This window comes from Zingiber officinale, chromosome 6A (genome assembly GCF_018446385.1).
Source record: "Zingiber officinale cultivar Zhangliang chromosome 6A, Zo_v1.1, whole genome shotgun sequence".
In the NCBI taxonomy this organism is placed as follows: Eukaryota; Viridiplantae; Streptophyta; class Magnoliopsida; order Zingiberales; family Zingiberaceae; genus Zingiber; species Zingiber officinale.
Window position 1 is genome coordinate 144115169 of NC_055997.1, and position 23373 is coordinate 144138541.

At 41.4% G+C, this 23373-nt stretch overlaps 1 protein-coding gene across 3 annotated transcripts; it reads right to left on the reverse strand.

Annotated features, from left to right (window-relative positions):
- Window positions 1-2019: 2019 nt before the first annotated feature.
- LOC121998464 (disease resistance protein RGA2-like) lies at window positions 2020-20915 on the reverse strand. 3 transcript variants are annotated; one of them, XR_006116511.1, is made up of 3 exons: window positions 18441-20915; window positions 17620-17830; window positions 15818-17179 (listed from the first exon to the last, which is right to left on the reverse strand). XR_006116511.1 is itself a non-coding variant. In XM_042553408.1 (2 exons), exon 1 carries the CDS (start codon window positions 20905-20907, stop codon window positions 18445-18447), a length of 2463 nt encoding a protein of 820 aa, XP_042409342.1. In that variant the 5' UTR covers window positions 20908-20915; the 3' UTR covers window positions 2020-2067; window positions 18441-18444. The 3 variants fall into 3 exon arrangements, 2 of the variants coding, with proteins under 2 accessions (XP_042409342.1, XP_042409340.1); XM_042553408.1 differs by lacking the exons at window positions 15818-17179; window positions 17620-17830 and adding an exon at window positions 2020-2067; XM_042553406.1 differs by having other exon boundaries at window positions 15816-17830.
- Between the last annotated feature and the right edge of the window lie 2458 nt (window positions 20916-23373).

The following is a 23373-nucleotide window of genomic DNA, read 5'->3' on the forward strand; positions in this document are numbered from 1 at the left end:
ATAAATTTTTGAAAGACAACAATGGAAAGTGATGTTTTAATTTTTACTTACCCAATATTACATGGCACCAATACTAGTTGATCCACAGATGCACCACTTAGCATGCCTGCCAAATGACTTGCGCTTTGGTTTAGCCTTTCAAGCTTACCTTTTTTGTCATGTGCAGTGTTTGCCATATATGGGATTTTATGTGGATTCACAAATTTGAATTTCTCTTTCTTGTTATCTTTTAGCATTTTTTTATAAAAATACCTACCATTGCAAACATAATAAAACGAAGAGGTAGATTGAGAAATGAAAGTTATTCTAAAAAAAGACGATTATCATGATTAGAGTAACCCTGCTAAATCTAATCACTTACCATATGTAGCCAACTGCACAATTGCCTGAAAGTGGCTCCAAATGATATAAATGAATGATGTCCTCAAGGTGCAGAAGAAGGTCATAATCATCATCAAACAGTTCATAATCTAAACTCACTGATATATATCTGCCATCATCTAAAGCACACTTACAATAATAATATAACATATGTAATGCTCTTGGGACACATGTTGACAAAGTATGTTTCTTTTTTGGTTGTTCAAACTTTTTTCTTCGAGGCTTCTAATAATTTCAAATGTAAACAAGTTAGATAGGATGATTAATAAAAAAGTGACAATTTAATTTGGAATATAATATAACAAATACCTCATCTTGGTTCACTATCAAGTGTTTTGGCCAAGCCACATGTGTTCCTACAGCATCACCAATTACTTCAAATTCACTTGGAATTGGATATGGCAAAGGTGCTGATTTTTCTACTGCTTCATCAATGGAGACTCGCATGCAATTATTGGGAAATGGAACACCATGAAGCATTTTATTAGATACATTACCACAAACAATTGTACCATGTGCAATAATATTTGTGCTAGATTCCAATGTCAACGCAATTGGTTTTCCCTAAAATGTAAAAGTTGCAGGTCACAAAATCTATAGGTCACAATTAATATAACTGCAACTAGTGTTATACCTACAAAGCATCAGCTTGACACAAAATTTGTGGGGCATCATCATCGATCTTCATGTCATCTTCAATCATGGGATGCAACTTTACTGAGCAACTGCCTTTGTCATCAATCGAAATGTCGCTTGCACCCTTTTTATACACCATTACTTCAAGGTTTTATATACGTGCATCTTGTTCTAAAATTTTCTTCCTCGCCTCCATCAGTTCCCTTTTATGCTCAGTGATTACATCAGCATGCTTCCATGTTCTACCAGAATTGAAATATATTGTTGGAGTGATATGACCTCCAATACCCCTCACACGACCATTATATTCTTCAATCTCAAGTACTTTGGTAAGTATATCCTCTTTAGTTCCTTTAATTTTCAGCATACCCTCCCTCTTTTGTTGTATGTAACCATTCTGTCAGCACATTTAAAAGCATTATTACTAAAAGAGTTATCAGTTTAATAAAATTTGTACTTTTATGTATTGTTATTTTGCTTACAATCTGTTGTACTTTTTTTTTTTTTATCAAAATCCTCTCCTTCAAAATCACCTTCTTTGGTGACTCGTCCTTTCTTCCACATAAGTAGCGCAACTGTATATTTTATCAAGACATAAGTACTCTGTTTAATAATATATATATACATTTAAATGTCTAAATTTTATTAAGAATTCTAAATAAGTGATTATTTTTTCATGAGAATTATGAAATTTTAATGATTCTTCTTTTTTTTTTTAGTTCATATTTTGAAAATAATTTTTAGTTTTAAAAGAATTCTTTCAATATGCATGTATATGATGGGACTGAACAACCTGTTCTACTAAATTACCATATCAGGATTAGTATAAAATGGATGAGTTGCGTCGAAGACTTTCACTTTCCAATAATTAGCTAAATTAAATAAAAAAATATTCTTTTTAGAAAACAAAAAGAAATCATGTTCTATCCAACAAGCAACTATAGAAATATATATAAAGATCGACTATTTTATTCAACTAAAATGGTTTCTAACTTACCTATAGATTCATGATCTTATGGAGTCTTCATCTGTCGAGTCTTCATCCTCGGCCTACCAATTTAGAGGTCAAAGAAAGACAAAAGATATGATAAGCACAGACAAACCTAATACTCTAAAAGAGATTTTTTTTTTTTTAAAAAAATCATGATTGAATAAAACTGATGACAATACCGTATATGTAATTGAATTAATGTTTCTTCAAGATCATCATACCAATTATTTTAAGAGTATTTCAATATTATCACTTTTTTTAATCACATTTGAATGACAAATAGGTTGTGCATAACTGTTATTGTATATATATATATATATATATATATATATATATATTTCGTTAATAATTTTAAATAAGTAATTAGTTTTTATGAGAATTTTGAAAGCTCCAAGGATTCTCCCTTTTTTCTGATCTATTTTTAAAAATCTTTTTGAAAATGATTTTTAGTTTTACAAGAATTCCAACAACATGAATGTATATGACGACACTGAACAACCCCTATAGATTACCATATCAAGACTATTATCGAGCGGATGTTTCAAATGCAGCGAGGCCAAGGCTGAGTAAGATTTTAATATGGTTATCCTCACATCACCACTAATGGTATATTTTTTTATGACAGACGTAGTCGAAGCTCTTCAAGCAATGTCCTGGTTGAGAGATCTGTTAGGATCGTTCGTACTCGGCTAGAGAGGCGGGGTGTGAATAGCCGCCCCAAATTCTCGCGTTCTTCCTACAGTTAGGGTTAGTCGCAGCGGAAATACAAGGAAGAAACTGAGGAGAAGAAAAACAAACCGATGTAACGAGGTTCGGAGATTAGGGCTCCTACTCCTCGACGTGTCCGTAAGGTGGACGAGTCCAGTCAATCCGTCGGTGGATGAGTCCCCGGAAAACCGGCTAATATGAACTCCTTCTGGGTGGAGAAACCTCGCCACAAAACTTGCAACAACAAGAAGGAGTACAAGAAATACAAGTAGAAAGACAAGAACAATGTACAAACACTAACTCGCCTTCTCGTCGACTGCCTGTGAAGCAACAACTTCTCGGACAACAGCAGCAGCTGACCGTCGACTGGAAGCTCACGCGAAGCTTCGGAAGCGAGCTCAACAAAGCTCAGAACCTCAGAGCACAGAAGCAGAAGCTTCAATCCAAGGAAGAAGAAGTAGTACTCAATGTAGAAGCTCTCAGCCTCCTTTTATACCTGCGGAGAAAGAAGCACAGAAGAAATCTAGCCGTTGCGTCGCAACGGCTAGTGCCCTGATCGGTCTGTGGACCGATCAGGGAACCTACTGATCGGTCCACAGACCGATCAGGGAACTTCCTGATCGGTTGGACCGATCAGGGAACTTCCTGATCGGTCCCCAGACCGATCAGCCCCTCTTGCGCCTCGCTCCTGTTCGGCTTCTGATCGACTCCTGATCGGTCACCAGACTGATCCAGGTTTAGAGCTCCCAGCCCTAAATCCTACCTGGTCCTGAGATCGAGCAACCGAGCTACCGAGCTACCGAGCTCCCGAGCTACCGAGCTACCGAGCTACCGAGCTCTCTCCGACTACGTCCGGAGACCGAGCTACCGAGCTACGAGCTCCCGAGCTCCCGAGCTACCGAGCTACCGAGCTACCGAGCTACCGAGCTCTCTCCGACTTCGTCCGGAGACCGAGCTACCGAGCTCCCGAGCTACTGAGCTACCGAGCTACCGAGCTACCGAGCTCTCTCCGACTTCCCGTGCCAAGTCTCCAACTTGGTCTTCTCCGTGCCAAGTCTCCATACTTGGACTTTTCCCGTGCCAAGCTCCCTGCTTGGACTTTTCACCAGATGTCTGGTCAACTTTGACCCATCTGGATTTCCCTTGCCTGGCTTCACTCACCAGGATTTCCACACTGCCTAACATCCCAGTTAGGACTTTTCCACTGCCTGGCTTCACTCACCAGGACTTTCCAACTGCCTAACATCCCAGTTAGGACTTTTCCACTGCCTGGCTTCACTCACCAGGACTTCCACACTGCCTAACATCCCAGTTAGGACTTTCCCACTACCTGGCTTCACTCACCAGGACTTTCCACACTGCCTAACATCCCAGTTAGGACTTTCCCACTGCCTGGCTTCACTCACCAGGACTTTCCACCTGCCTAACATCCCAGTTAGGACTTCTCCGTGCCAAGTCTCCATACTTGGACTCTTTCCCGAATTAGGTCAACCAGGTCAACCTTGACCTACGTTGCACCAATAATCTCCCAAACATTTGTCCCATATCAAGAATACAACTCTTCCACGAGTGTCAAACATCAAAATACAACTCAACTAGGTCAACCTTGACCTAAGGTTGCACCAACAATCTTCCTAAGTCAAACATCAAAATACAACTCGAGTCAGGTCAACTCGAGTAAGGTCAACCAGGTAAACCTTGACCTAAGGTTGCACCAACAATCTTCCTAAGTCAAACATCAAAATACAACTCGAGTCAGGTCAACTCGAGTCAGGTCAACCAGGTCAACCTTGACCTAAGGTTGCACCAACAATCTCCCCCTTTTTGATGTTTGACAAAACCATAATCAAGTTAGGTTAATCAGATAACCTAACTTAGGTTTCCCAATGTTCTTCAATGTTCTTCCTTGAACATTATCTAGAACATTCTCCCATTCTCCAACACTCTCCCCCTTTTTGACACACATCAAAAAGAGAGAATCAAGGTCAAGAGTTTCCTCCTAATGAAAGTCCCATACCTTTCATTGAAACTCTTAATTTTCCCCTTGATACTAAACTCAATACTCAACTTAGTGACAATCTCATATCACTAATCCTCAAAAGTCTTAAGGAGTAAAAACTCCCCCTAAAAGTCAACCCCCCTTGACAATTAGTTAAGACTCCCCCTAAAGGTCAACTCCCCCTTGACCATTGCACCAACAATGTCTTGGAGAGTTTCAAACCTTTAGAAACCCGAAACTCAACTCCCACAGCTGAAATTTCAGACCACAGTCGAAATTCAGCAAATCCAGCACGCCTGATCGGTCACCGGACCGATCAGGACCCCTCTGGATCGGTCCCCAGACCGATCCAGCCTTCCCTGGATCGGTCCGGTGACCGATCCAGCCTCTGAAATCAGAGATTTCTGATTTTTCTCCCCGGGAGAAATTCAGAAACTCCTAGAAAATCCCAGAAAATTTCAAAAATTGTGAAATTTTGATGATACATTCCTCATAACATATACTATCAAGGAAAAATAGTTTTCTATGAAAATAGATTCCATTTTTCAATCTTGATACAAAGTTCAAAAGACTTTGAAATAGTTCAAAGTTAAGTAAACTTTGTATCAATTTGCTCAATGATGAATGCTATCACTAGAAAAGCTTCATCAAGGTTTTTCAAATCAATTTTAAGATGATTTTAAACCCTTTAATTTAGGACCATAATCTTAGGGCTAAATGTACATGACTTGTACACAAGCTTTCCCTATGATCCTCCATTTCTTGAATTAGGCTCATCTAGGTACAAGAACTATGCACCTTGATCCTAATTCATGATCCTAATATCTCACACACATCTAAAGTGTATCAAACACATCCATGGCAATTTTAATGTGAGATATGGGTTTAGGTATCTTAGACTAAGGTCTCATGCATTTTCTAAACACAAATTTGATCTCAATATCAAAATGTGTTTTTCATCCTTAAATCAATTCAATTGATTATTAATGCAAGAGATGATGACATGGCATAAAATGGTATCATAAATGAAAACATGTGCCAATGTCATGATGTCATGGCATAAAGTTTGAAACTTAAATAAACATGACATAAAAACTAGCCTAAGCATTATCATGACATTTCAAATGATAATAAAACTAAACATGATGTCATGACATGTGAGGGCAAACAATCATGGCAAGATTTAGCATAAATAAATATACCTAGATTACCTATCTAAGTATCCTTAACCACTTGGCTAACTTCAAATTTAATCCTAGATTGCCCCAAAATGCCAAAAACCTAATTTTGACACTTCTTGAACTCTAGATTAATTCATGTCACTTAAAGATCAAATTTATCCTCAAAACTTGGCATGTTTCATTTTTTTTCGAGAGTTCTCTAGATTTTCCCAAATTGTGCCAATTGAGATTAAAAATAAAATTTCCAATCTTTAGGCACATTTAACTCTTCAAAGGAGTAAATGATAATTCCATTTCATTTTCAAAAGTTCTCAAAACCTTGAAAATGCTCCTTGAGTGTCAATTTCCTCAAAGTTGGGTTAACTACCCTTCTAATCGGAGTTGACACTCTCTAACCCATCTATGGGGTAGAGAAGATGCTCCTAGGAACCCAATACCTATTAGAGCTCATTGGGTTCACTAAATATTCACTAGGGATAACTTCCCTAGCAACCCTCCTAATGACCCTCTTCGGCTTTAAAGCCTTGGTCATTTGGGTCTCATCAAGGTCAACTATAGGGGTGACTCCCCTTATGACCTTGGTAATGGTCTTCCTAGCCCTAGGTTTTGTTCCATAATCGAATGAAACATTATGATAAGTGGGCTTGACCAATTGGGACTTAGGTTTGTGACCCAAACCTTTCTTGTCCTTGGACTTGGGTTTTTGACCCTTAGACCCTAGAGTCAAATCCTTAAGAGCCTTTTCTAGAGAGTCAAGTCTTGACCTCAAGACTTGATTTTCTTTCTCTAATACCTCAAGTTTTGATTTATCATTTTTCTTTGAGGTATTCCTAGGCATGTGTCTAGATGATTTGGGATTTCTATCTAGATTTTCCTTAGCCTTAGATGAGTTAATTCTAGGGTTAGCATTTCTAGAATTGTTCTTATCTAGGCTAACATGCTTGGCTCCTAAGCACATGTATCGATTTCTAGTGTTAACATGCTTATCATTATTGACAATGGCAATAAGACTACTAGCATGCATCATACTAGAATTGCAAGAATGAGCTTTAAATGTTACCTTAGGGTTTGCCTTAGCTCCCCCTTTACACGTGTTTGGCCTCTTGTCCTTGTGAGGTTGCCTCCCCCTTGGACATTGACTCCTATAGTGTCCCCGTTGCTTGCATTGGAAGTACACCACGTGCTTCTTGCTCTTGCATGTCGGGACTCCGGCTTCCTTGACCTTTGGTGCCGGTGGAGTCTTTCTAACCCTTTTTGGACACTTACTCTTGTAGTGCCCAAACTTCCTGTTGGAACCCCAAGGTTGTTTTGGTGTGATCAACAAGTTAAGTTAGGTCTTGCGTTGTTTCTAACCTTGTGTCTAAGTGTGCAGGAGCTTAGGAGCACAGGTACTCGAGCGGAAGACGCAACTAGCGAGAAGGACGGCACGTTGTGCGTCCGAGGGACGAGGTGCTGCGGAAGAGTACACCGGCGGACGAGAAGGAAGTGCGTGCGGTGGTTCCGAGGTACGAAAGTCGGAGCGGAAGATTGCTCGGGGAGCAAGAGACGCAAGCCAAGGTCGGCACGGGGTGCACCGAGGGACAAGTCTGGATGAGTACTGGTGGACGAGAAGGGACACGCTGTAATTCCGAGAGCGGAGCCGGAGTAGAAGACCCGGACCGAGCTGAACCGAACCAGAGAAGAGGTCCCGGACGAAAAAGTCAAATGGGTTGACTTTTAGTCTGGGGCGCCCGGAACCCGGACCATCCGGGCGCCCGGACTATCCCGGCGCCCGGAACCATCCGGGTGCCCGGAAGCTTTGACTCGATCTAAGCGTCGAAGTGGGGATAAATTTTATCCCCAGGCGCCCGGAACCCATCGGGGTGTCCACCAAGGCTATAAATATAGCCTTGGTCCGTTTTCAACAATCACGATCATTCTATTTCCAAACACTTGTATGCTTTAGTTGTAGTTAAGCTTCTGCCTAAACGCTGTAAGAGGCTTCTCCGCCTGAAGGAGTTTTTGATCTTAATCTTCCTTGGATTAACAACCACATCGGTTGTAACCAAGTAAACATCTGGTGCCTCGTCTTTTCTTTTATGCTCTTATTTATCTGCTTAATTCATTTTACAAGTGTTAGCTTAATCGTTCGAGGAAGGGTTGTCTGTTTTTAATTGACAGGTTATTTACCAACCTCTCTAGCCGGCCCAACGGTCCTACAAGTGGTATCAGAGCCGAGTACGCCTCAGAAGGACTAACCGCCGTCTGACGCAACAAAAACGATGGCCGGAGCTAGCGACTATCCACCTGCATTCGAGGGGGAGTTTTCCATTTGGAAACAAAACATGGAGGTATACCTTAACTCAGATTCTGGTATTTATTTAATAATGAAATTTGGTTATGAAGAACCAAAGAACACGAACGGAGAAAGACTCGATCTACGCCTCTGGAACGAAAAGCAACGTGAGGAGTCTATGGCAAATGGGCGGGCAAAATATTATCTTCTGAATGTAATACCAGAGGAAGATTTCAAAAAAGTCGCAGATTATGAAAGCGCAAAAGAACTTTGGGAAAAGTTCTTGCAGCTCTACGAAGAACCTTCAGATGCTGACACCTCAATAGACACCGAGCCACCGACAGAAGAGTCCGAAATCGAGGTAAGTACTACAACAGCCGAAGTACATCCCGAGATCGATGAAAGGGGAGAATCTTCGGAAGAAAGCAACTCGATAGGGGGAGAATCAATTACTGACAAGGTAAGTCAGGTATGGACTCGAACCTCTGATCAATTGAATGATTCAATCGAAGAATTGCCTGAAAATTTTTGCGAATCATCGAAAGAGTTTTTTATATTAGAAAATCAATTGTCAAACTTATCCTGCAAATTTGAAATATTATCGAAAGAGTTCTTCGAATTTCAAAATATCTTAACAAAAGAATTTTGCAAGTTGGAAACTTTGCTAAAAAACTTTTGTGAATCACAAAGAAGTTTTTCGAAAGAATTATGCAACTTAGAAATATTATCGAAAACTTTTTCTGGTCCTAAAAATTTGGAATTACAAATTACTTTATTGAAAAAGTTTTATGAATTAGAAATTAATTCATCGAAAAATATTTTCGGATTAAGAAATCTATTATTAATAGATTCCGGCAAATTCTTATTGTTAAAAAATTCTGGCAAATTACAAAATATTCTTTCAAACGAATTTTACACATTGTCGAAAGAATTTTTTATAGCATCGAAAAATTTCATCAAGTTAGAATCAATGCTATTGAAATATTTTTGTGAACTTGAAATTTAAAAAATAATAGAAATTAACATGATACAAATTGTTGTATGTTTAATATTTTTTGCTTTAAATCTGAAAAAGTATGACTTAAGAATTTCTGATAAATTAAAATGGAAATTTAAACCTTCTGATTAAAGCATAAAATATATAAATAAATAAATGCATAGAAAATTTCTTTTTATGTTATTAATTCTCTGAAATTTTCTTGCATAAAGCTTTCTGTTTAGAAACTTCTTAATCTTGATGTCGAATGACTTAGAAATTTGTCTTGACTTAGAAATATTTTCCTGAAAATTATTGAAATATAGTTTCAAAATTTTTTTTAATGTCAACCCTTAGATTTCGTTTGTACCCTATTTTTTATTGTGATCAAAGGGGGAGAAGGGAAAGTATAAGTCTAGGGGGAGGTAGACAAAATTGAAAATTAAAATGTTTGAAATTTAATTTTTTCTATCATGTTGCATGTTATTGCAATAAACTGTTTAATTTCATATCTATTGTTGACCCTAGCTTAACTTGGGTTGATCACACCAAAAAGGGGGAGATTGTTGGAACCCCAAGGTTGTTTTGGTGTGATCAACAAGTTAAGTTAGGTCCTGCGTTGTTTCTAACCTTGTGTCTAAGTGTGCAGGAGCTTAGGAGCACAGGTACTCGAGCGGAAGACGCAGCTAGCGAGAAGGACGGCACGTTGTGCGTCCGAGGGACGAGGTGCTGCGGAAGAGTACACCGGCGGACGAGAAGGAAGTGCGTGCGGTGGTTCCGAGGTACGAAAGCCGGAGCGGAAGATTGCTCGGGGAGCAAGAGACGCAGCTAGCGTGAAGGTCGGCACGGGGTGCGACCGAGGGACGAAGTCTGCGGATGAGTACGCTGGTGGACGAGAAGGGACACGCAGTAATTCCGAGGGACGAGAAGCCGGAGGGAAGCACGCTCGAGAAGACCGGAAGATGGGTTCGGGTGAGCCCTATTCCGGATGTCAGAGATCACCCAAGCAAGCGGAGCCGGAGCAGAAAGACCCGGACCAGAGGCGAGCTGAACCAGAGAAGAGAGCACGGACCAAAAGTCAACTGGGTTGACTTTTGGCTCCGGGGCGCCCGGAGCTGTCCGGGGCGCCCGGAACCATCCGGGGCGCCCGGAAGGGACTTTTTCACAGGATCGAGCTTTGACTCGATCCAACCGTTGGGGGATAAATTTTATCCCCCAGGGCGCCCGGAACCCATCCAGGCGCCCCGACCAAGGCTATAAATATAGCCTTGGTCCAGAAGCTTTTCAACAATCACGATCATTCTATTTCCAAACACTTGTATGCTTTAGTTGTAGTTAAGCTTATGTTTTCTGTGCCTAAACGCTGTAAGAGGCTTCTCCGCCTGAAGGAGTTTTTGAGCTTAATCTTCCTTGGATTAACAACCACATCGGTTGTAACCAAGTAAACATCTGGTGCCTCGTCTTTTCTTTTATGCTCTTATTTATCTGCTTAATTCATTTTACAAGTGTTAGCTTAATCGTTCGAGGAAGGGTTGTCTGTTTTTAATTGACAGGTTATTTACCAACCCCTCTAGCTGGCCCAACGGTCCTACACTTCCTACACTCAAAACACATTATGTGTAATTTGCTTGAAATCACAGTGTTTGAGTTACCTAGGGTTGTGGATGTAGATGAGCTTTCTTCTTCATCCCTTCCGGAGGTAGATGCCTCTTCTTGCTCCGATCTTGAACAAGAGCTCTCCTCCTCTTCTTCCTTGGATGTTGAGTAGCCCTCAACTCCCAATTCGCTTCCTCCATGATGTGAGCTACTTGGCTCACTAGGCTCCTCTTCATGGAATTTTGCCAAATTGTTCCACAATTCCTTGGCATTGTTGTACCTATCTATCTTGCACAAAACATTATTAGGTAAAGCAAATTCAATAATTTTTGTTACCTCGTCATTGATTTCGGATTGTCGGATTTGCTCTTTCGTCCACTCCTTCTTCTTGATAGGTTTTCCTTCCTCATCCATCGGAGGGGAAAACCCTTCTTGTACACAAAACCAATTTAACATATTAGTCCTAAGAAAATACATCATCCTTACCTTCCAATATGTGAAGTTGTCGTGAGACTCGTAGAAGGGTTGAATCGTGACATCTTCTCCATAGAGATCCATCTCTAGCCCGTGCTCCCCCGGGTGTTGATCCGTCGAAGAGCGGCCTCGCTCTGATACCACTTGTTAGGATCGTTCGTACTCGGCTAGAGAGGGGGGGTGTGAATAGCCGCCCCAAATTCTCGCGTTCTTCCTACAGTTAGGGTTAGTCGCAGCGGAAATACAAGGAAGAAACTGAGGAGAAGAAAAACAAACCGATGTAACGAGGTTCGGAGATTAGGGCTCCTACTCCTCGACGTGTCCGTAAGGTGGACGAGTCCAGTCAATCCGTCGGTGGATGAGTCCCCGGAAAACCGGCTAATATGAACTCCTTCTGGGTGGAGAAACCTCGCCACAAAACTTGCAACAACAAGAAGGAGTACAAGAAATACAAGTAGAAAGACAAGAACAATGTACAAACACTAACTCGCCTTCTCGTCGACTGCCTGTGAAGCAACAACTTCTCGGACAACAGCAGCAGCTGACCGTCGACTGGAAGCTCACGCGAAGCTTCGGAAGCGAGCTCAACAAAACTCAGAACCTCAGAGCACAGAAGCAGAAGCTTCAATCCAAGGAAGAAGAAGTAGTACTCAATGTAGAAGCTCTCAGCCTCCTTTTATACCTGCGGAGAAAGAAGCACAGAAGAAATCTAGCCGTTGCGTCGCAACGGCTAGTGCCCTAATCGGTCTGTGTACCAATCAGGGAACCTACTGATCAGTCCACAGACCGATCAGGGAACTTCCTGATCGGTCCGGGGGACCGATCAGGCTTTGTACTGATCGGTCCCCAGACCGATCAGCCCCTCTTGCGCCTCGCTCCTGTTCGGCTTCTGATCGACTCCTGATCGGTCACCAGACTGATCCAGGTTTAGAGCTCCCAGCCCTAAATCCTACCTGGTCCTGAGACCGAGCTACCGAGCTACCGAGCTACGAGCTCCCGAGCTCCCGAGCTCCCGAGCTACCGAGCTACCGAGCTCTCTCCGACTTCGTCCGGAGACCGAGCTACCGAGCTACCGAGCTCCCGAGCTATTGAGCTACCGAGCTACCAAGCTACCGAGCTCTCTCCGACTTCCCGTGCCAAGTCTCCAACTTGGTCTTCTCCGTGCCAAGTCTCCATACTTGGACTTTTCCCGTGCCAAGCTCCCTGCTTGGACTTTTCACCAGATGTCTGGTCAACCTTGACCCATCTGGATTTCCCTTGCCTGGCTTCACTCACCAGGACTTCCACCTGGCTTCACTCACCAGGATTTCCACACTGCCTAACATCCCAGTTAGGACTTTTCCACTGCCTGGCTTCACTCACCAGGACTTTCCAACTGCCTAACATCCCAGTTAGGACTTTTCCACTGCCTGGCTTCACTCACCAGGACTTCCACACTGCCTAACATCCCAGTTAGGACTTTCTCACTGTCTGGCTTCACTCACCAGGACTTTCCAACTGCCTAACATCCCAGTTAGGACTTTCCCACTACCTGGCTTCACTCACCAGGACTTTCCACACTGCCTAACATCCCAGTTAGGACTTTCCCACTGCCTGGCTTCACTCACCAGGACTTTCCACCTGCCTAACATCCCAGTTAGGACTTCTCCGTGCCAAGTCTCCATACTTGGACTCTTTCCCGAATTAGGTCAACCAGGTTAACCTTGACCTACGTTGCACCAATAATCTCCCAAACATTTGTCCCATATCAAGAATACAACTCTTCCACGAGTGTCAAACATCAAAATACAACTCAACTAGGTCAACCTTGACCTAAGGTTGCACCAACAATCTTCCTAAGTCAAACATCAAAATACAACTCGAGTCAGGTCAACTCGAGTCAGGTCAACCAGGTAAACCTTGACCTAAGGTTGCACCAACAATCTTCCTAAGTCAAACATCAAAATACAACTCGAGTCAGGTCAACTCGAGTCAAGTCAACCAGGTCAACCTTGACCTAAGGTTGCACCAACAAGATCGACCCCCAGGTCGGCAGCATATATCCTGGTCAGGAGATCGACCCCCAAGTCGGCAACATCTATCTTGGCCAGGAGGTCATTCTCCAGGTTTGCAACGTATATCTTGGTCGGGATGTACCTTCCCGGTCAGCTGTCCCAGACTCTCGCCCCAGTGCGAGTTATAAGTGAGCATGACTCTCACGCCCAACGACCTTCTCGGTCGGCTGTCCCAGACTCTCGCCCCAGTGCGAGTTATAAGTGAGCATGACTCTCATGCCCAACAACCTTCCCGGTCGGCTGTCCCAGACTCTCGCCTCAGTGCGAGTTATAAGTGAGCATGGATCTCACGCCCAACGACCTTCCCGGTCGGCTGTCCCAGACTCTTGCCCAGTGTGAGTTATAAGTGAGCATGACTCTCACGCCCAACGACCTTCCCGATCGGCTGCTCCAGACTCTCGCCCCAGTGCGAGTTATAAGTGAGCATGACTCTCATGCCCAACGACCTTCCCGGTCGGCTATCCCAGACTCTCGCCCCAGTGCGAGTTATAAGTGAGCATGACTCTCACGCCCAACGACCTTCCCGGTCGGCTGTCCCAGACTCTCGCCCCAGTGCGAGTTATAAGTGAGCATGACTCTCACGCCCAACGACCTTCCCGGTCGGCTGTCCCAGACTCTCGCCCCAGTGCGAGTTATAAGTGAGCATGACTCTCATGCCCAACGACCTTCCCGGTCGGCCGTCCCAGGCTCTCGCCCCAGTGCGAGTTATAAGTGAGCATGACTCTCACGCCCAACGACCTTCCCGATCGACCGTCCCAGACTCTCGCCCCAGTGCAAGTTATAAGTGAGCAGGGCTCTCACGACCAACGACCTTCTCGGTCAGGCAATGATTTTCTCAAACAGTATGTCTTATATTCGTCGACACACCAAGCCGCAAGCTAAGTTATCGCATCCGGCTGGTCAATAAGCAGTATTCAAGGGTTCTGATTACAGAGGGAATTTCGCAGGCCTATCTTCGACTGGTTCATTGACTTTGGTCAAGAGTTCATATGATATGAGGTAACATTGGGTAAGCAATCTACTTTTTTATTACTGTTATTTTTGTTAGAAATATTAGACAGACACAAGTGTTCTATAAAAACATGATGATATCCGAAGCAAAGTGTGGAGCTACAATAGAAGGGGAATACAAAAAACAATTGTTGTTCCATCAAAATCAAAGATACATTCTTTAAGGGTTTACATGGCTTCCAGAGCCAAAAGCTTGATCCTTTCTAGTCAGATGAGCTCAGACCTTAATTAGATCTTCTGTAATAAGGTCAAGGTACGTTTCAACTGCCCAATGGTTTCATCTTTGATACGTCCTTCCTCTTTCAAGAGAGCCACCTCATCTTCATGCTTCCTCTTCAAGTAAACAATATACTACCCCTGACTCTGAAAGTCCGATTGAGCTTTATGCTTAAGAGTGATTTCGGCTCGGGTCCTAGATTTGGCGGCCAGCCAGAGGCTCTCCATCTCATGAGTAAGGGAAGCCTGAAGATCTCTGCTCGCGGTCATCTCCTGAAGATGTCTTCCTTTTGAGCCAGCAACTCCGTCAGAGTGGCAATTTGCTGGAGCGAAGCTTCTTCTTTTTGAGCCGATAGCTCCAACAGATGGGAAGTCTGTCGAAGCAAAGAAGCAAGTTCGCTAGGTTCTGTTGTAGGCTCCGACTCCATAGGTACAGAGTACTGCATTAACAAGAGGATAGTTGGAAGCAGCGGATGTTCGGATCTTTTATATGGAAGGAGAAGGTGAAGAGATTTTCTTGAAACTCGAGGTGGCGCTTAGAAAACAGTGTAATATTTATAGGAGGAAAGTGCGCTCGGAAGTTGAGGAGTCAGCATGAGCACAAGAGGTAGTACCTCTCCTAGGAGGATAGGATATTCCCCAAGAGGTATAGGGGAGACAGGGCAGCAAAGGGTACGGGAGCTAGGTCAGCTAACACAAGGATGGGGGTCTAGTCAGTCGGACTAGAGCCTCCTTCGACTAGACTTGAGGGGGAGGCTTGTGATACGGTGCATGTTTTGTGGGGTCGATTAGATGATGTTGTCATGAGTCAAGGCCACAAGTGGGTCAGAAGTCAAGCTGACATGGAGGTCAGGAGGGTCAAAAGTCAAGCCTCCGTGGCCAGTCAGCAGTCAAGCTGACGTGGAGGTCAGGAAGGTCGGAAGTCAGGCTGTCGTGGCCGGTCAGTAGTCAGGTTGACATGGACAGTAGGGAGGTCAAAAGTCCAGCTTACGTGACCAAAGTCAAAGTCTAAGCGGATAGGGTGGTCAAAGGAAGGGATTATAAGACTAGCCCTACCAGTGAGTAATAAACGAGCCCGCGGACCAGGTATAGCTAAGGACGGAGACTACAAACAAACAGGTTTGGTACAGACCCAGCGTGCAGGTCGGGACATCCAAGCCAAGGATCACAGGTCTGCTTACAGACCTGGCGTGCAGGTCGGAACGTCTAAGCCAAGGATCAGAGGTCTGGCACAGACCCAGCGTGCAGGTCGAGACATTCAAGCCAAGGATCAGAGGTCTGGCATAGACCCAATGTGCAGGTCGGGACATCTAATCCAAGGATCACAGGTCTGCTTACAGACCTGACGTGCAGGTCGGGACATCCAAGCCAAGGATCAGAGGTCTGGCACAGGCCCAGCGTGCAGGCCGGGACATCCAAGCCAAGAATCAGAGATCTGGCATAAACCCAACGTGCAGGTCGAGACATCCAAGACAAGGATTGCAGGTCTGCTTACAGACCTGGCGTGCAGGTCGGGACATCCAAGCCAAGGAACAGAAGTCTGGATACAGACCCAGGGTGCAGATCGAGATGTGCAGACCAGAGATAGCAGATGACAACGACAGATCTGGACACAAGCTTAACACAAATCGGGGCATAGAAGTCAAGGGTAATAGTATATAAAAGCAAGGCGATCCTAGACCTCGGAACGCAGGCTCGTCGGTTAAACACTACAGGACAAATCAGCCAAGGAATCGTAACTGCTTGTCAGAGAGAATAATCAAGGTGTCAGGGAATATGCCAACAGTCGGGGCTCAATACACCTTCGGTTTTGTCGCCAGCCTTTCAAGAAAAGCCACGTGTCAATCACCATTAATTTGAATCTTTTGAATGTTCCAAACACCTCCGATTTTGCCTTTAACAAATACGCCCAAGTTTTCCGAGAATAGTCATCAATGAAAAGCACAAAGTAATTATTCTCACTAAATGATGATGGCTTGATTGGTCCACACACATCCGAGTGTATCAACTTCAATGGATGTCGAGCCCTTGTTAAAGACTCCTTGGGAAAACTTTTTCTCGCTTGCTTGCCAAAAAGACATCCTTCACAAAGTTGATTAGGATGGTTTATGGAAGGCAATCCTTTCACCATTCTTCTTTTACTCATCATTTTCCGCCCATCAAAGTTCAAATGCCCAACTCTCATGAGTCATAGCCAAGATGAATCTTTGAAACAAGATTTCAAACACATAGGAACATCACTTTGAATATTTAGCAAAAATATTCGGTTCTTTGTCATGGGTACCTTAGCAAGCAATCTTCCACTTTCATCCTTCATGCATAGAGATTCAAACTCTCCTATGAATGCTTGGAGACGTACCTTGACTTTATCAACACCTTTAAATGAAGCTTGAAGAGTTTCCCATGCTTGCTTGGAAGTGGTTGCCGCAGCAACTTTCTCGAACATCTTTTCGTCCAAACTTTGATGGATGAGGGTGAGCGCCTTTTGGTCTTTCTTCTTGGCGGATACCACATTTTCATCAACGCCATTCTCCACAGGATCCCAAGCTTCATATGATCCAAGCAAAGCCTTCATTATTATGCACCAATTATCATAATTTTCCTTGGTGAGAGATGGAACAACAAATGGGGTTCCATTTGACATTTTCCTTCCAGCTTTGTCTCCAACGCAAATGGTGGCTCTGATACCAATTTGTTAGCAGATGAAGAGCATAAAAAAAAAACTATAACACTTAAGATGGGAGGAAACTACTTCTTCTTAGTTTCTTCATATCTAAATTGTTAAATACATAGGGTATTTATAGGAAGTACCCAAGATGTATTTACATAAATACATAAACCAATATCCAATGATGTACATGCATCATCCAAAGAGTCATTCATGAATCCTTCAATATTCATACACATAATATTAAATAACTTTAATTCCGATTTATATTTTCAACATAAAATAGGTGAGTTACTTTGAATACTTTCACTTTTCAATAATGAGCTAAATTAAATAAAAAATAAATTTTTTTTAGAAAAGGAAAAGAAATCAACTTCTATCCAACAAGCAACTATCGAAATACATGTATAATGATCTGCTATTTTATTCAACTAAAATGATTTTCTAACTTACCTTTAGATTCATGTCTGGCTGAATCCCAGGAGCCTATGAAAAATCAACAAACGGCATATGTGAGATGATCGACCAATCTTTGTTTGTCTCCATTTGGATATGAAAACTTGAAAACTTAAACAAATTTACTAGCAACCAAGGATTTCATAAGATGCAACTATGATGAGTCTTCATCTGCCCCGTCTTCATCTACCGAGTCTTCATCCTCGGCCTACCAATTTAGATGTCAAAGAAAGACAAAAGACATGATGAGCATAGACGACCTTAAAACCCTAAATGAGATTTTTTTTTTTTTTGAAAAAAAAAGTCATGATTGAATAAAATTGATGACAACACCGTATATGTAATTAAATTAATGTTTCTTCAATATAATCATACCACTTATTTTAAGAGTATTCCAATCAGTATTATCACATTTGCATGATAAATGCGTTGTGCATAACAACTATTGCAAAAAAAAAAAAAAAGTATACAGTTTTGTATGTATACATAATCTAAATTTTGCTAATAATTTTAAATAAGTGACTATTTTTATGAATTTTGAAAGCTCCAAGGATTCTCTTTTTTTTTTTCCGATCTATTATATTTTAAAACTATTTTTGAAATGATTTTTGGTTCAACAAGAATTCCATCAACATGCATGTATACGACGGCACTGAACAATCTCCCTATAGATTACCATATCAAGACTATTATCGAGCGGATGTTTGAAATTAAACTCAACTTTTTTAGATAAAAAAGAAAAAAGAAATCATGCTATGCAACCATACAAATACATATAATGATCTTTTTTATTCAACTATAATGGTTCTCTATCTTACCTCTTCAGCATGCTTGTCCGATTGAATCTTCGTCTGTCTCCCTTTTGCATCTTCTTTCCAATTGTGGGCAACCGATAATCCTCAAATCTTTCAACATATGTAGATTCTTCAAATCCCTTGGCACCATTTTTAATCGTGGGCAGTCCCGGATTGATAGTAAATGAAGAGACTTGAGATGCTGCAGCCAGTCGGGCAAGGTCGTGAGATTAGAAATTCCATCTATATATAGTTTTTCTAGCACAGTACTGCTTGCTGGTTCTGCTGTCATCAATGACTCCAATTCATTACCACGACAAATACTTAATATTGAGATTATGCATTTCCTGATTGATAGTAAAGTAAGAGACTTGAGATGTTGCAGCCAGCCAGGCAAGGTCCTGAGATTGGAAATTCCATCTATGGATAGTGCTTCTAGCACAGCACTGCTTGCTGGTTCTACTGTCATCAGCGACTCCAATTCACCACAACAACAAATATGTAATGTTGATTTTGGATTTCCATACCGAATTGGGTACATGCGGATAGGTGATACATAATGTGCATCACTTAGAGACAATTCTTTGAGCGTGTGTAAGTGTTGCAGCCGCCCACGTAAATGGAGTTTGTTGCCACAAATTTGTATTTCAAACCGATGTACTGAATTCAAGATTTGTACGAGTTCTTCTGGCTGCAATATTATACTTGGACATTGTGAGAGCCGTAGAAAACAAAGCGAATTGAGGCGGCCCACTTCCAAAGGGAAGGATGCCAAATTATAACACCCTTCAATGGTCAACGAACGAAGCATTTGTAGGTATTGCATTTCATCCCCCGGAAGAGATTGGAGTTGTCTGCATAATATAATTTGTAATTCCGTCAATGATGTAAGGTTTCTGATGCAGCCACTTGGAAGAGATGTCATGTTGCCCATACCATCCACTCTGAGAACAGAAAGAGAAGTCAGCTTTCCGATGCATGAGAGTAGGCTCTCACTGCAGCATGATATCTCAAGGTGTTGGATTGTAGGAAGCCTCGGCATACTTTTCAATTTAGGACATTCGGAAATCTTCAACGTTTGCAGTAAAGGGAACAACTCATCGACACAATGAGCCACTGACCATTCCTCTAAATTATACATGCCACGTAAGTAGAGTTCTTGAAGGGAAGGAAAGCCTCCGTGCCCATGGAACTCAGCAACCATCTGTGTAATGCCATTCATGTGGCCTAAGCTAAGCTTCTTAAGAAACTGCAGATTTCGAAACGGAAGAATATGCCCACAACAACAGCCGAGGTCAACTACAACCAAATTTGGCATTTGTAACTCTATCAACCATGTTGGAAATTGTGGGCTCCTATAGTTCGATATTCTTAACATCTTTAAACTCGTGTTGGGACAAAGATCATCCAACATGTCCTTGTGATATCCTTCTGAAACACCAAACTCTACATGTAGTTCATCAAGATTTGAATTCTTCAAGATTTTTCTTCCACTTCGAGAATAATTCTTAAAATCATGGGAAATTTTAATTCCCATTTTTCCATAAAGTTTCAAATCCTCAAGCTCTGTAATTGAGCATGCGCCAGTTTTGTCACTAGCAATAAAGACAGGTAAACTTTGAAGATTAGTTAGTCGAGATAATCCACAAGGAATGTGTGTCAATCTTTTATCCATTACTAAATCAAGTTCCCGAAGGTTTTGCATATTCCCTAACTCTTTTGGTAGCTCTCGAAGTCCATAATTGAAACTGAGATTCAGATACTGTAAATTGGAGAGAAGGGTTATGGAGTCGGGTAGAACTTCAATTTCATTATAGTACAAGTTGAGGTACCTCAAATGTATCAAATTTCCTATTGATGTCGGTATCTCCCTAATGCCACTTTCAGTTAAATTTAATGCCCGCAAAAATTTCAATACTGAAAAGACTTCATGAAGATTGATACTCAAACATGAAAGTTTATCTTGGAAAAAGGTGCGCAAGTACGTTGGTTTCTTGGCTAAGACCTGAGTCATGTTTGGTAGCTTACCTTCATCTATTTGCAAATGATATGTTCGTTCTCTAATAACTTCCACTAAGTCTTGAATAGAATTCCAATATATACTTCCAGATACTGATCGTGCCAAATCATGCATCAAATCATGCATCGTGCACTTGGTTATATGAGGATCATATTGAATAGGGGCCAAGAGAATGAATGATCTCGACACAAGATCATCAAAGATGCGGTTGCCCTCTGTTTCAGCTTCAAAATTTCCTTCTGAACTTACAAAACCATTTGCTATCCACAGTTTTATCAATTTATCCTTTTGCATCATATAGTCTTTAGGGAATAAGGAACCAAATGCAAAACACTTCTTTGATCGTAGAGGGAGAGTGTCATAGCTCCACTTTAGTACAGCTAACACTTTCTGTTCCTCATCTCGGAGCTGCCATATTTCACTCTTCAATACGGAGGACCAATAAGTCTCATCTCGAGTGCCACGGAGCATGTTACCAAGAGATATGGCAGCCAAGGGCACACCGTCACATTTCTTAACAATCTTTTTACCAATTTTCATCAACTTTTGATCGGGTGCTTCGTCTCCAAATGCAAATTGTTGAAACAAAGATAAACAATCATCTCGGGATAACTGTTGTATTTGGTGGGTGGCAGTGGATGAGCCCATAATCGAACAGACATGTAGGCTACGGGTTGTCACCAAAATTTTGCTTCCTTTCGCCCCACATGTTAAGGCTGCTTTCAGTGTACCCCACTCAAATGGATCTTCATTCCATACATCATCCAGCACGAGCAGAAATCTCTTCCCAGATAATGCTGTTTCTAGGTTCTGCCTCACTAATTCTATTTCTGAGATGTTGACCGGTGCACCAGTAGCCAGTTCTAAAACAGACTTCATTATCTTTGCAGGATCAAATTCAGCCCCGACAAGTTTCCACATTCTTGGACTTGCAAAATGATCTTTCACTCTCGCATCATTGAAAACAAGCTGAGCAAGTGTAGTCTTCCCCAGGCCACCCATCCCAACGATGGTGATGACCTTCAATGCATGTGTGCCATGACTGCTTTCATCATCATCATCCTTTGTTAACATGTTGACAATCTTATTCTTCTCTAGTTCCCTCCCTATAACTTCAATGGTATTGCGGGAGTGGGTACCTCTGTAGGGCAGTGACATGTGGCTACTGCTTTGTGGCAAATTGAGAAGAATGGATTTTTGTAGCAAAATAGAACCCAGACTATTTGTTACACCTTGTATCATGTCACTTATGTTACTCGTAAAGACAACTTGATTATTGGAAGAGAAGAAATCACTCACTATTGATGATCTCTGCCTCCGCGAGGCTTCGGTGTCATAGCAATCTACAACATCCTCGAGATCGTAGGCCAAGTATTTGAGCTTCCTCAACAAATCCTTCACAACATCATTATTTAAAGGGTGGGACTCGACGTCTTGGATCACCATGTCAATTACCGTCGACATCTCCTTGAGCTTCTTCATCTTCTCTTCGATACCAGTCATTGCCTTGAGTTTCTCGTCGAGTTGGACGAGAATTGTCACCTTGTCCGCCGCAAAGCGAGCTGTAGCTACCAAAGCTGCTTCCATGGCTCCGGATGAAGGATGCTAACAAGGGCTTGGAGGAGAAAGAAAAGAGAAGCAATAATTTGCAACTTGCAAGGCGACGACTCCGATCCTTGAAGTCTTCTTCCAATTTTTGATGAATTATTAAAAAGGATCGGTCTCCATTAATTAAGATTGCTTATCAATTCCAACTCACCATGGCAGTGATGTACGCGGTATTAATTAAATAAATCGATGTTGCCAATGCCACAGGCCACAAATTTCCAATTCCGTTGCTTAAAATATCAGTAATTAATTAATGTATTATTTTATTTTAAAAAACATTTGGCACCATTAGATTTCTAAGAGATCTTTTAAAAAAATTATATTTGAGTTTAAACGGATTAAATAATCCGATCATTATTAGAAGTGTAAACAAACAGTGTTGGGTAGCTTAACTTGTGACATGACCTAATTGAGGCTACGACCCGATAGGTCAAGTACAATTCCTTGGTTAAGCATCATCCTCATGTTGGATCCATCTAAATATTCCAAAGTATAAAAAATTACCTAAAAATTTTACTTCATATCTATCCAATTTAATTTGAATAAAAAACTTATATCTATTTTGAAGACATATTTTTTTCAAAATAAAATGTAGTCTTAATATTAAAAAAAAGGATGCTTTTTTAATTTTTACCCTTAAAATTTCATAAAATATTAATATACCCAAGGTCCTTTGGAGTAATTTGTAGGGCGATGACTCTAGAGATGATAATTTATTCTGAACCTAGTAGAAAATTTGATATTGGATCTGAATTGAGGAGAATATAGAAGAATTTGTAAGATTCGATTGAATAATTATTGTATGATTTATTAGATTGATATGGTATAACAGAGACTTTAGAAATTAAAGTATTTTTATTAATTTGATGACAATCTCTATTTTCTAAGATGTGAATGTCTTTTAATTTCTTTCTTTGCAATATATATTGATATTTCATTTTGAAATAATCCAAGTTATATCTCTAAATAAGTAAAAAAAAATAACAATCAAAATAAATAACAAATAATAGATTTATAGTCAATCAATGTGGCTCAACCATATAGATGAAAGAAAAGAAAAAATGAAAGTTTTATGTTTTTTCAATAGCCTCAACTAGCTCGACAATAAGAAAAGACAAAATAAGAATTGGTCTTGTTAGAAAGAGGAAGGACTAGGGTTGTTGGCTGAGTAAAAAACATTACGTGAAAGAAAAAGAGGACTGCTTTTCTTAAGAAGAGAAATAAGAAAAGAGATATGCTATCTAAGAAGGAGAAGAGAAAAATAAGTACATTATGTTTAGAAGAAAAACAGAAGAAAAGGAGAAGAAGTGACTGGTGCATGGAGGCTTA